This window comes from Acipenser ruthenus, chromosome 1, assembly GCF_902713425.1.
Source record: "Acipenser ruthenus chromosome 1, fAciRut3.2 maternal haplotype, whole genome shotgun sequence".
NCBI classification, from domain to species: domain Eukaryota; kingdom Metazoa; phylum Chordata; class Actinopteri; order Acipenseriformes; family Acipenseridae; genus Acipenser; species Acipenser ruthenus.
Window position 1 is genome coordinate 72,728,594 of NC_081189.1, and position 13,164 is coordinate 72,741,757.

The window sequence follows — 13,164 nt, forward strand, 5'->3', positions numbered from 1 at the left end:
AATTTAATTGAAGTAAAACCACTAAAAAATGCAGTCTTTATCGTTTGCAGAAATAGGCATTCACGAATATTACATCATCTTATATTTTTTCCGCCATACCTTACCATAAAAAAGGACTGGACTTTTACAATGTCCTCTGCAAGTTTTGATACCAAAATTGAACCTATATTCAAAATAATGTGGTAATGACTCAGCTAATACTGCTGTTGACACAAAAGCTCAACTGTAGCTCTTACGGTTTTATGGAACAGCTGATGGTGAAACTCTACCAAACTTCAATGCTAGTACTGTAACGTTTATACTCTCAATTATTTTCCAGATGAGTCACTAATCTTTTCAGCTTTCATAAGCTAGGTGAGGCCTGTTCAGTACATGGATGGATGACCAAGTAATATTAGGTGTTGGTGTCTCAGTAAGAGCTCTGGGTTTATCTTTGTGCTAAGATATAACTCAATTGAATCCAGCCATCTTCTGGTGTATTACTCAGATGTATCTTCTATACAGCCTTTTTTCAGCCCAAGACATTTTTGCTATTTCTTCTGCAGCACACCCAGTAGGATGCCAAAGCCAGGCTTTTGGCCCAGTCCACAGTGTACAATGTACATTACTATTTTTAATGTTATTGATGTTTGTGGAATAGTCTGTATATAAAACCGAGTTGGCCATATGCCATTTTTTCACTTATGCTTGCATTAACAAGTTTCTCTGGAGCTGTACAATGTGGGTGGCCTGCATTAGGCTAATCTTCTGTACTGTGACACAATTTGGGAAAGGGATAAACGGCCCTTATTATTTTTTTCAAATAACCTAAGGCAATTCTGCCAATTGTTTTATAAATGCTTTGTTCATGAAAATGTTTCTAAACAATTGCATGTTCTTACAGAGCTAGATTTCATACAAACTCTCTTAATGTACAAAATGATGAACCCACCTGCTGCCTGCCAATAAGAATCAGCACGAGTGCCATTAGCACATAGGCAAAATAGGCAAAAGCAGAAAAGCAGCAACCCATACTAGGTTTAGAGAAAAGAAAGTGCTGAATACATTAATACATGAATGGTGGGTTATGAGATCCTGTAGAAATACTTGCAACTGTTACAATAAGGACTTACAAAAAAACAACCTTAGCACACAATTCATCAGATCTATTGCACAATGTGTTTAATGTCTTCCAACTGTGATTATTGCAGTATCTCTGATTTTGGGGTGTGTGCAGACTGGAACTAACTGTCCAATCAAAGCCAGTACTGTTTAGGAAATAGGGAATGGTGTGACTGTCTATACAGTGGGCGTGAGCTCTGCTTACTTACTGGACAATTATTAGATGAAGATCTTGTAGGTTCATACTTTATGATTTGATGTCAAACTAGAAACACAAACAAGAGGGTTGAGGGTCTTTATTGTAGCCCAAAAGGTGGAAATATATCATTTAATGCATTCAGCACTGCAACATTATAAATACAAGCAATATAAACACATCTCAGCAACCTTAACGTTCTTGTTCTCGCTCCAACAGTGCCCTCTGCTGGTAAGATGCAGCCTTGTAAACGCTGAACCTAATGCAGTAGTCCAAAAAAAATGATATGAATGTATATGAATAAATATATGTCATACAGGTGCAGCTGTATACACTGTTAGTATTTCTCAAATTGTATTCAAAATGAATTCATGAAAGAACATGCTTAAATACACTGTTCATGTAGTTATAAGTGAGATTTATGAAAATTAAACTGAAATGATATGTTTCTATCTACCACTTGTACTGATTTGAATCCTGTTAGTTTCCATTAAAACATATTAGAATTGGGACTCTGTCAGTCCAAACTATGGTTCCCAGTAGGAAGAAATCAGTGCATCCATATTTTAACAGAATACAATAAAGAGTGATATTCATGATTTCTTTAGAAACACTCTTTTAAAAACAGCCTTTAACTCACTCTTTCAACACTGCAGACCTGTATACAGGTCTAGGAAAGATCACTTAGTTCCAAATTGAAAATCAGTTAACTGATAAATATATATTTTTTAATTTAAGGCCACTCCAAGTCGATACTTGGTTTAACGTGATATCTAAGCCAAACTTTTGGTAGAAGGAATTTTAAAATAAGGAAAACAGGGAAAAGAAAAGAATGAATAAATAGATTATGCAAAATAACATTTTTTTAAAAGCATACAAGCACTGTTAAAAGTTTAAGCTGTAAGGGGTTGATTTGATCAATTAATACTCTGCTAGGATAGGGCTCAAATAGATTTTTTAGAGCACATTACAGCAAGGGGGATGCACATAACAAACAAGGTGCCATTATTATTTATACATACTGGTGTACCCAGTATGTATACTTCTGCATGGCTGCTGCAGACTGTAGGGCAGTATGACGTATGAAGTATGAAGTGTGAAGATTGCGAAGATCAGCCTGAGCTGGGGTTATTTTCTTATGTCCTTTTTCTTCTTGAACACACTTGATCTCTGGAGCTTATACACGTTTTGAGCTTCAATGCGCTCCTCTTCCAAAACTTCTTTGTCATCCAGCACCTCCAAACCTGGGATCTGGCTGATAACATACTGTCTGTGTGGGAGACAGGAAAACAGAGAGTCATGCAATCACCAAATAACCAAAAGTCTTCTCAAGCTAAAGCACCTTTAAATCCAAATCCATGGGGTCTGGCTGTGCTCCTGGAGCTGACTCGAGCTAGCCAGCATGGGGACATCGTGAAAAATGGGGGGGGGGGGGGGGCTGGGGGGGGGGAGGATGACTTTGGGAGGGTACTGAATTCAGATGGGGGATGTATTACCTGTAATCCAGATACTGACACAGACTCCCTCCATTAAAATAACTTGGTGCAGCTTCGTTGTTCATCATACTGAGAATTCTGAAAGATTAAAGAGATCACTGGTTCAAATGTTCATACCACAGAATTTATTTTCATCACACAGCAATTCTGACGACTATAACCATAATTTGGGAGAACATAAAAAAAAAGACTAGACGTGACATTTCTATTGCGGTGCAGATTTTGATCAGAAAAAAAACATCCACTAGGCTTCCATTTGGGTATTACAAGATTTCAAATGGCCTCAAACCAGTTCTCAAATGTTACTCAAATGCACTAATGTGTACTAAATATGTACTAAATCCAATAAAGCACCCCATACATGGACATGTTAAAGCTAGATACCACAGGTTTACCTGATGTTAGGGAACTTCCTTCTTACTTCTTCGACAAATGTGGGCAGGTTTTTTATTTTGTTTTTGTTTATCCACACCGTTGTGACACTGGGCATGAATGGGAACTTCACATGTGACGTGTAGTTGTTGCAGTCCAGAATCAAGGTGGTGAGTTTCTCCAGCTCTCCCAGTAGAGCTGGGCTCCGTTGATATTGCCACTAAAGAATAAAAACTGTTGCACTGACCGGAAGCTGTATTCAGAGCCTGTCACTTCCCATAGTTATAGACAATTAATTTAAACAGAGTTCCCTCTAAAATTGTAATTGATTTTTACACACAATCTTTTTTTTTTCCATGCTAGACTGTAATATATATATATATATATATATATATATATAACAGTATATTGAAACTTTGGATAATTGCCTTTTTTGGCGCCACTGTGTAGCAAATAGTCTGTGGCCATTTTATTAAGAACTGAAAGGAAATGAAGCATCGTATTATGCACGGAAGTTGAACCATGTGGCGTGTCAGGGTCTATTGTGCTGTATGTTAAGGCCTAGAGTTTTCTGTTAATTATAATGGTTATGACTGCTTGAATCTGTATTATTAGGGACATCTCTGAAGACCACTTAACAGACACTCCTTGAGGAAGCCTTGGTAACCATACCAAAATGTTGAGATTAATCTAAAATACGATCCTCGAGTGGCTCCCGTGCTGAAGGAATGACCATAAGTGAGTCACAGTCAGGGGAACACAGGTTTGAATGCTGGCTGTTCAAAGTCAGTGTGGATCCCACAGTGAGCTTCAGATTGACAATGGTGCTCTTGCATATTAGGAAGGCAAAATTGGACTCTTTATTACTTTTTTATTTTTTATTTATTTATTTTTTTTAATTTAGTTGTTGCCAATTATTTTTATTATTTTCTCCCAATTTGGAATGGCCAATTATTTTTAGGGTCAGCTACCCGCTACCCCTCCTGCGCTGACTCGGGAGGGCGAAGACGAACACACGCTGTCCTCCGAAGAGTGTGCCGTCAGCCGACCGCTTTTTTTCACACTGCAGACTCACCATGCAGCCACCCAAGTGCTACAGCGTCGGAGGACCACGCAGCTCCCGGGCAGCTTACAGGCAAGCCCGCAGGTGCCCGGCCAGATTACAGGGGTCGCTGGTGCGCGGTGAGCCGAGGACACCCTGGCCGACCTAAACCGCCCCCCCTGGGCGACGCTTGGCCAATTGTGCGCCGCCCCCTGGAAGCTCCCGTCCACAGTCGGCTGTGGAATAGCCTGGACTCGAACCGGCGACGTCCAGGCTATAGAGCGCATCCTGCACTCCATGTGGAGCGCCTTCACCGGATGCGCCACTCGGGAGCCCCCCAGACTCTTTCTTCTAAATGCAGAACAGCACACCCTGCTGGCCAGAGTGGACACCTGCAAGTCTGCCTTTTTCCTCCACTGACCTTTAGCTCTCCTGAGATCGGCGTGAAATATTTAGGCACTCTGAATTTGCCTGACATTATTATGTTATCTTATCATTACACCATGATACGTGTATCTAATTACATTGTATTACTGTCTCTGCACTCGTGGATATTTTGCATGTTTGCAAGGCTTGCTCAATGTAAATAGAAATATTGCACTTTCTGTCAATAAAATGAAAAAGATTGATGGACTCGATTTGGGCCCACATGAATGTAAAAACACTGTGCTATGTGTTGAAATGCTCCAATGCAATTTAATCTTTTCAGCTTTCATAAGCTAGGTGAGGCCTGTTCAGTACATGGATGGATGACCAAGTAATAGTAGGTGTTGGTGTCTCAGTAAGAGCTCTGGGTTTATCTTTGTGCTAAGATATAACTCAATTGAATCCAGCCATCTCCTGGTGTATTACTCAGATGTATCTTCTATACAGCCTTTTTTCAGCCCAAGACATTTTTGCTATTTCTTCTGCAGCACACCCAGTAGGATGCCAAAGCCAGGCTTTTGGCCCAGTCCACAGTGTACAATGTACATTACTATTTTTAATGTTATTGATGTTTGTGGAATAGTCTGTATATAAAACCGAGTTGGCCATATGCCATTTTTTCACTTATGCTTGCATTAACAAGTTTCTCTGGAGCTGTACAATGTGGGTGGCCTGCATTAGGCTAATCTTCTGTACTGTGACACAATTTGGGAAAGGGATAAACGGCCCTTATTATTTTTTTCAAATAACCTAAGGCAATAAACATATAATGGCAATTCTGCCAATTGTTTTATAAATGCTTTGTTCATGAAAACGTTTCTAAACAATTCCATGTTCTTACAGAGCTAGATTTCATACAAACTCTCTTAATGTACAAAATGATGAACCTACCTGCTGCCTGCCAATAAGAATCAGCACGAGTGCCATTAGCACATAGGCAAAATAGGCAAAAGCAGAAAAGCAGCAACCCATACTAGGTTTAGAGAAAAGAAAGTGCTGAATACATTAATACATGAATGGTGGGTTATGAGATCCTGTAGAAATACTTGCAACTGTTACAATAAGGACTTACAAAAAAACAAACTTAGCACACAATTCATCAGATCTATTGCACAATGTGTTTAATGTCTTCCAACTGTGATTATTGCAGTATCTCTGATTTTGGGGTGAGTGCAGACTGGAACTAACTGTCCAATCAAAGCCAGTACTGTTTAGGAAATAAGGAATGATGTGACTGTCTATACAGTGGGCGTGAGCTCTGCTTACTTACTGGACAATTATTAGATGAAGATCTTGTAGGTTCATACTTTATGATTTGATGTCAAACTAGAAACACAAACAAGAGGGTTGAGGGTCTTTATTGTAGCCCAAAAGGTGGAAATATATCATTTAAGGCATTCAGCACTGCAACATTATAAATACAAGCAATATAAACACATCTCAGCAACCTTAACGTTCTTGTTCTCGCTCCAACAGTGCCCTCTGCTGGTAAGATGCAGCCTTGTAAACGCTGAACCTAATGCAGTAGTCCAAAAAAAATGATATGAATGTATATGAATAAATATATGTCATACAGGTGCAGCTGTATACACTGTTAGTATTTCTCAAATTGTATTCAAAATGAATTCATGAAAGAACATGCTTAAATACACTGTTCATGTAGTTATAAGTGAGATTTATGAAAATTAAACTGAAATGATATGTTTCTATCTACCACTTGTACTGATTTGAATCCTGTTAGTTTCCATTAAAACATATTAGAATTGGGACTCTGTCAATCCAAACTATGGTTCCCAGTAGGAAGAAATCAGTGCATCCATATTTTAACAGAATACAATAAAGAGTGATATTCATGATTTCTTTAGAAACGCTCTTTTAAAAACAGCCTTTAACTCACTCTTTCAACACTGCAGACCTGTATACAGGTCTAGGAAAGATCACTTAGTTCCAAATTGAAAATCAGTTAACTGATAAATATATATTTTTTAATTTAAGGCCACTCCAAGTCGATACTTGGTTTAACGTGATCTCTAAAGTCAAACTTTTGGTAGAAGGAATTTTAAAATAAGGAAAACAGGGAAAAGAAAAGAATGAATAAATAGATTATGCAAAATAACCTTTTTTTAAAAGCATACAAGCGCTGTTAAAAGTTTAAGCTGTAAGGGGTTGATTTGATCAATTAATACTCTGCTAGGATAGGGCTCAAATAGATTTTTTAGAGCACATTACAGCAAGGGGGATGCACATAACAAACAAGGTGCCATTATTATTTATACATACTGGTGTACCCAGTATGTATACTTCTGCATGGCTGCTGCAGACTGTAGGGCAGTATGACGTATGAAGTATGAAGTGTGAAGATTGCGAAGATCAGCCTGAGCTGGGGTTATTTTCTTATGTCCTTTTTCTTCTTGAACACACTTGATCTCTGGAGCTTATACACGTTCTGAGCTTCAATGCGCTCCTCTTCCAAAACTTCTTTGTCATCCAGCACCTCCAAACCTGGGATCTGGCTGATAACATACTGTCTGTGTGGGAGACAGGAAAACAGAGAGTCATGCAATCACCAAATAACCAAAAGTCTTCTCAAGCTAAAGCACCTTTAAATCCAAATCCATGGGGTCTGGCTGTGCTCCTGGAGCTGACTCGAGCTAGCCAGCATGGGGACATCGTGAAAAATGGCGGGGGAGGATGACTTTGGGAGGGTACTGAATTCAAATGGGGGATGTATTACCTGTAATCCAGATACTGACACAGACTCCCTCCATTAAAATAACTTGGTGCAGCTTCGTTGTTCATCATACTGAGAATTCTGAAAGATAAAAGAGATCACTGGTTCAAATGTTCATACCACAGAATTTATTTTCATCACACAGCAATTCTGACGACTATAACCATAATTTGGGAAAACATAAAAAAAAGACTAGACGTGACATTTCTATTGCGGTGCAGATTTTGATCAGAAAAAAAACATCCACTAGGCTTCCATTTGGGTATTACAAGATTTCAAATGGCCTCAAACCAGTTCTCAAATGTTACTCAAATGCACTAATATGTACTAAATATGTACTAAATCCAATAAAGCACCCCATACATGGACATGCTAAAGCTAGATACCACAGGTTTACCTGATGTTAGGGAACTTCCTTCTTACTTCTTCGACAAATGTGGGCAGGTTTTTTATTTTGTTTTTGTTTATCCACACCGTTGTGACACTGGGCATGAATGGGAACTTCACATGTGACGTGTAGTTGTTGCAGTCCAGAATCAAGGTGGTGAGTTTCTCCAGCTCTCCCAGTAGAGCTGGGCTCCGTTGATATTGCCACTAAAGAATAAAAACTGTTGCATTGACCTGAAGCTGTATTCAGAGCCTGTCACTTCCCATAGTTATAGACAATTAATTTAAACAGAGTTCCCTCTAAAATTGTAATTGATTTTTACACACAATCTTTTTTTTTTCCATGCTAGACTGTAATATATATATATATATATATAACAGTATATTGAAACTTTGGATAATTGCCTTTTTTGGCGCCACTGTGTAGCAAATAGTCTGTGGCCATTTTATTAGGAACTGAAAGGAAATGAAGCATCGTATTATGCACGGAAGTTGAACCATGTGGCGTGTCAGGGTCTATTGTGCTGTATGTTAAGGCCTAGAGTTTTCTGTTAATTATAATGGTTATGACTGCTTGAATCTGTATTATTAGGGACATCTCTGAAGACCACTTAACAGACACTCCTTGAGGAAGCCTTGGTAACCATACCAAAATGTTGAGATTAATCTGAAATACGATCCTCGAGTGGCTCCCGTGCTGAAGGAATGACCATAAGTGAGTCACAGTCAGGGGAACACAGGTTTGAATGCTGGCTGTTCGAAGTCAGTGTGGATCCCACAGTGAGCTTCAGATTGACAATGGTGCTCTTGCATATTAGGAAGGCAAAATTGGACTCTTTATTACTTTTTTATTTTTTATTTATTTATTTTTTTAAATTTAGTTGTTGCCAATTATTTTTATTATTTTCTCCCAATTTGGAATGGCCAATTATTTTTAGGGTCAGCTACCCGCTACCGCTCCTGCGCTGACTCGGGAGGGCGAAGACGAACACACGCTGTCCTCCGAAGAGTGTGCCGTCAGCCGGCCGCTTTTTTTCACACTGCAGACTCACCATGCAGCCACCCAAGAGCTACAGCGTCGGAGGACCACGCAGCTCCCGGGCAGCTTACAGGCAAGCCCGCAGGTGCCCGGCCAGATTACAGGGGTCGCTGGTGCGCGGTGAGCCGAGGACACCCTGGCCGACCTAAACCCTACCCCCAAACCCCCCCCCCCCCACCCCCCGGGTGACGCTTGGCCAATTGTGCGCCTCCCCCTGGAAGCTCCCGTCCACGGTCGGCTGTGGAATAGCCTGGACTCGAACCGGCGACGTCCAGGCTATAGAGCGCATCCTGCACTCCATGTGGAGTGCCTTCACCGGATGCGCCACTCGGGAGCCCCCCAGACTCTTTCTTCTAAATGCAGAACAGCACACCCTGCTGGCCAGAGTGGACACCTGCAAGTCTGGCCTTTTTCCTCCAGTGGCCAGTAGGGCACCCACTGATCTTTAGCTCTCCTGAGATCGGTGTGAAATATTTGGGCACTCTAAAAATATATAAAGGAAAGAAAAGTGAGAAATGAATATAAAATATAGTTCCAACAGGTATGTAAAGGATACTGCTCCAGGAGATTGTAGCTCAGATCCAGTACTTCCAGCGTGTCCTGGTGCTGGAGTATTGAGATGTAGGGAATCTCTTCAAGGTCCTGGTAAGCAAAGGACAGGCACCGCAATCCCAGCATGTAGGAAACCAGACAAACACAGCATACAGATCTCAACCACAAACTGACTGAAAAGAGAATTATATATGTTTTTAAATCATAAATGATCATTAGCGGATTCTTCCTTTTGGTTTATGTACTCACTTAAACATTTTAACTAATTTCTTCTTCCTGTCGTTTAGAATCACTGTGTATATCATATTTTGTCATCTCATCTTGGTGTATTAGCTGTGTTTAGAGAGAAGACACGCTTAAAAACGATATTCAAGCCACAAGTTGATGACAGTAACAGAAAATAATATACAAAGGGATTCATAACAAGATAAATATTACAATTATTAAGATAATTAGGATATTTCAGACTCCTACCAACTTGCACTTTAAATGACCATAGAAACAAAACCCTGTCCACGTAATGTCAGACTATGTAAAAAAACTATAATTCATAAGTTGACTTAAAGGAGACTGGTTTTGATTCGTTCCAGTGATCATAGTCATTCAATGTAAAGCTGAAATGTGCTGCGAGAATGTGTGATCCGTTAGACGTTACCTACTGTAACGAAACCTATAGCTAGCACACTGACGGAAGACCATCAAGACCAATGAGGCCGATTTCATTTAATCACGCAATTAATTCCTTAACAGAAAATGTTACTTCATAAGCATAAGGAATTGCTAGAAGTGTCTCAAGGGCTGATGCATTTTTGTATGCTTGACTGTAACACTAGACTTGAACAACTCAAACATAACTTCCTCTGTTACTTTTTTTAAAATTTATTTTTTTATAACATACAGAATCATTTTGTTAGATTTGGTTTGACGATTATGTCTGGTTTGGCCTGTACTAGAAATCATTTTAGATGTGAAGTTGGCTCAGCAAAGAACCCATGACTATGATCAATTTGAAACAACTTGCATTACGACAACAGCTTCACTAGTATATAAAATTTACATAACAATAAATAAATACATGGTTAAAATGCCTTTAAAGACAGTAAACATTGAGATTTACTGGACTTATATATGTGGACATTTCAGTAAAACACTGCAGTTTGGCAAACACTAAAGCTTCAATGGAGTGAAAGCAAAAAAAAAAGTCTTATATACTTGAAGAGGTTACCATGATAAATTAGAACATGCTTTCCCTAGCTAGCTTAGAGTATTTCCCATACTCATACAATGTATTTGCCATAGTTTGAAAGAGTTTACAATGCACATTTACTTATTCTTTACTAAACTTTGCTATTCTTTTGCTACAGTATGACATACTTACCCCTAAATAAGGAATCAGTAATGGTAGTAGGCCATATACAAAAATACAAAAAAAAAGGTTTTGACAAGTTTAAACAATTACCACTATATATATATATATATATATATATATATATATATATATATATATATATATATATATATATATATATTGTTTAACCCACCTTATTTTTCAAAGTTTCATAGGAAAGAAAAGAACAAGCCGAGTCTCCAGTGCACAGCTCTCTCTCGGGGTAGGCCTCTGTAGCAAATTAAATCTTTTCATGGCAAGAAGTAGTATCACAAGCAGAAAGCATGATCTGGATAATTCCATCTTAACCTTTGCCATTATGCAGGCTGAATACTGCAGGGCTGGAGCCAGAGGGAAGGAAGGCATTGGAATTCTAGAAGACAGACATTTATTAACAGCAATATTTTCTATTTGCCTATTTTAACTCTTATGCTAGAATAAAAAATAAAAAAACACCAGATTGTAGTCATAGACACAAAGAAACCCAGAGTGTATGTTGGTTCTGGTTTGCCTTCACTGAATTTGATCCTTCATATCCCTTAAGGCTCTGCATCCAAAAAAGGAGTTAGGGTGGTGGCAGTCTTCTTTCTGAGCCAGTTCTCCAGGGTGGTGTTGGGGGACATTGTGCTGCAGGGGCTTCTATTTTTTCAAAAAAGGGCAATTGTTAACCCCAGTCCCAGTATCACAGATAAACACAATCAACACAGCTACATCCTGGCTAATTCTAAACAACGAAAATAGAATGACGTTTTCCCCAATCCTAGTAAAAATGGGGCAGGGCAAAATGTTTCAACTGAGGTACAAGAAATGTATTAAACATTTTGGTTTCTTTCTTATTTTTTATTTGATTTTTTTCTGTTTTGTTTGTAAATGTTTTGAAACAGGAGAATAATCTACATATTATTAGCCTATTTGAAGCGCACATACTGTAGAAGTACCCTAAACCTTTTTTTTGTGGTAGTTTACACTCAAATACTGTACATAGAATTCTATTGTAGAAGGAAAGTAAAGCTGTCATATACTCTATTGTAGGTGGAAAGTACAACAGAGAGCCCTAGGGGTTTTCATGCAGAATATGATCTATGCAAACGAATCACATGGGAACCAAGGGTAACTCAGTCACAACATTTTCTAGCAGAGGATTCAAGATAATGAGATTATCCATTCACAGTAAAAAAAAAATAAAAATCTAAATAATCCAAATCTATCCGGTCAGAATTTGCCACAACTGGATTTTATAGGAACATTTTTACAGCACCAGGGAATGTTTACCCTGGATTATTCCCCATTGTGTAATCACTATTACAGGGATGAAACAGAGGTCAACTATTTGCATAACAAATTAGTGTAGGGAACAACACAAAATCCTTACCATAAACCCAGTGCTATAGAAAAAAATGAATTGTGATTGGGGTGTCAGCCATTAAACATTTATGAAGAAACTAGTAGAATCTTCTGGAAATTCCACTGTGGGTTGTTACACAAGATCACTTTAGGTTATATTTTATCTACACAACCTTCAATTGACAGCCCACATTGTTGACCTGGTATTATATAAACATTTCCAAATATGTTGTATTTGCTAAACAGTTCAGCTAAAAAAAAAAAAAAATAGATAAATAAATAAATCCAAGGCTGTACTAGATTTCAATTTTAGGTGTCCATTATTTGTGCTAAGAGTTTTTTTTTTTTTCCAGATCACTGAAACACCCTGTACAAATAACAGATCAAGAAGTGAAATTGTCCATTTCTGCTTTCTGTACAGGACCCCAGCCTTCTTTCCACTTTAGATCATGTATTTCAGTTTCTGTATTGTCAAGTGATTGCCTTTCACTTTTTGTTAAAAAAAAAAAAAAAAAAAATACCATAAAAATAATCTGAAAACATGACAAAAATGATACACAATAAAAACGTTACCAAACATATTAAGATCTATAAACATATATACATACTGCTTCAACAAATTATGTTTTAAGCGTGGTATATTAAAAATAAATTAAATTAACGTTTGGGCACAAAAATGAAAATGCAGCACCTACTTTAGTGGTGCAAAAAAAAAACACACAGGTAACTTTCCCAGGTTGTAGTGATTTGGTTTCCAGTCTTTAGACATTTACAAGAATCTAACCTTCTAGAAGTTCCACTGCGGGTTACAAGTGACCAAGTTATGTTACTCACTAAACAAACAAACAAAAAATCCACACGCAAAAATGGTCACCGCCCTCGTCACATTCTAGTATCGCCCTCCTCAGCAAAAACAAGGTCACGTCATTGTACTTCCCACACGGCTTGCACGTAAACATCCCGAAAGCTCACGCCCCTCGATAGCTGATTGGTTTCGTATTATCCCTTCTCTACAAACTGTAACCATGACGTAGAGCGTTGACGGGTTGGCTATAAAAACTCTTTCGGGAGCCGAGCAGTCAATTTTTACC

General features: G+C 38.5%; 2 protein-coding genes across 3 annotated transcripts; both read right to left on the reverse strand.

Annotated features, from left to right (window-relative positions):
* Positions 1 to 1,420: 1,420 nt before the first annotated feature.
* Positions 1,421 to 3,405, reverse strand: LOC131696683 (leucine-rich repeat-containing protein 72-like). Of its 2 annotated transcripts, none has more exons than XM_059029254.1 (3): positions 3,189 to 3,405; positions 2,794 to 2,871; positions 1,421 to 2,552 (listed from the first exon to the last, which is right to left on the reverse strand). In XM_059029254.1, exons 1-3 carry the CDS (start codon positions 3,281 to 3,283, stop codon positions 2,426 to 2,428), a joined length of 300 nt encoding a protein of 99 aa, XP_058885237.1. In that variant the 5' UTR covers positions 3,284 to 3,405; the 3' UTR covers positions 1,421 to 2,425. The 2 variants fall into 2 exon arrangements, with proteins under 2 accessions (XP_058885237.1, XP_058885235.1); XM_059029252.1 differs by having other exon boundaries at positions 1,421 to 2,567; positions 3,189 to 3,403.
* A 2,570-nt stretch (positions 3,406 to 5,975) lies between these two features.
* On the reverse strand, positions 5,976 to 13,041 carry LOC117421304 (leucine-rich repeat-containing protein 72-like). Its single transcript, XM_059029267.1, has 6 exons — positions 12,769 to 13,041; positions 10,884 to 11,368; positions 9,346 to 9,515; positions 7,762 to 7,943; positions 7,368 to 7,445; positions 5,976 to 7,161 (listed from the first exon to the last, which is right to left on the reverse strand). The coding sequence occupies exons 3-6, from the start codon at positions 9,466 to 9,468 to the stop codon at positions 7,020 to 7,022; spliced, it is 525 nt and encodes a 174-aa protein (XP_058885250.1). The 5' UTR covers positions 9,469 to 9,515; positions 10,884 to 11,368; positions 12,769 to 13,041; the 3' UTR covers positions 5,976 to 7,019.
* Positions 13,042 to 13,164: the final 123 nt, after the last annotated feature.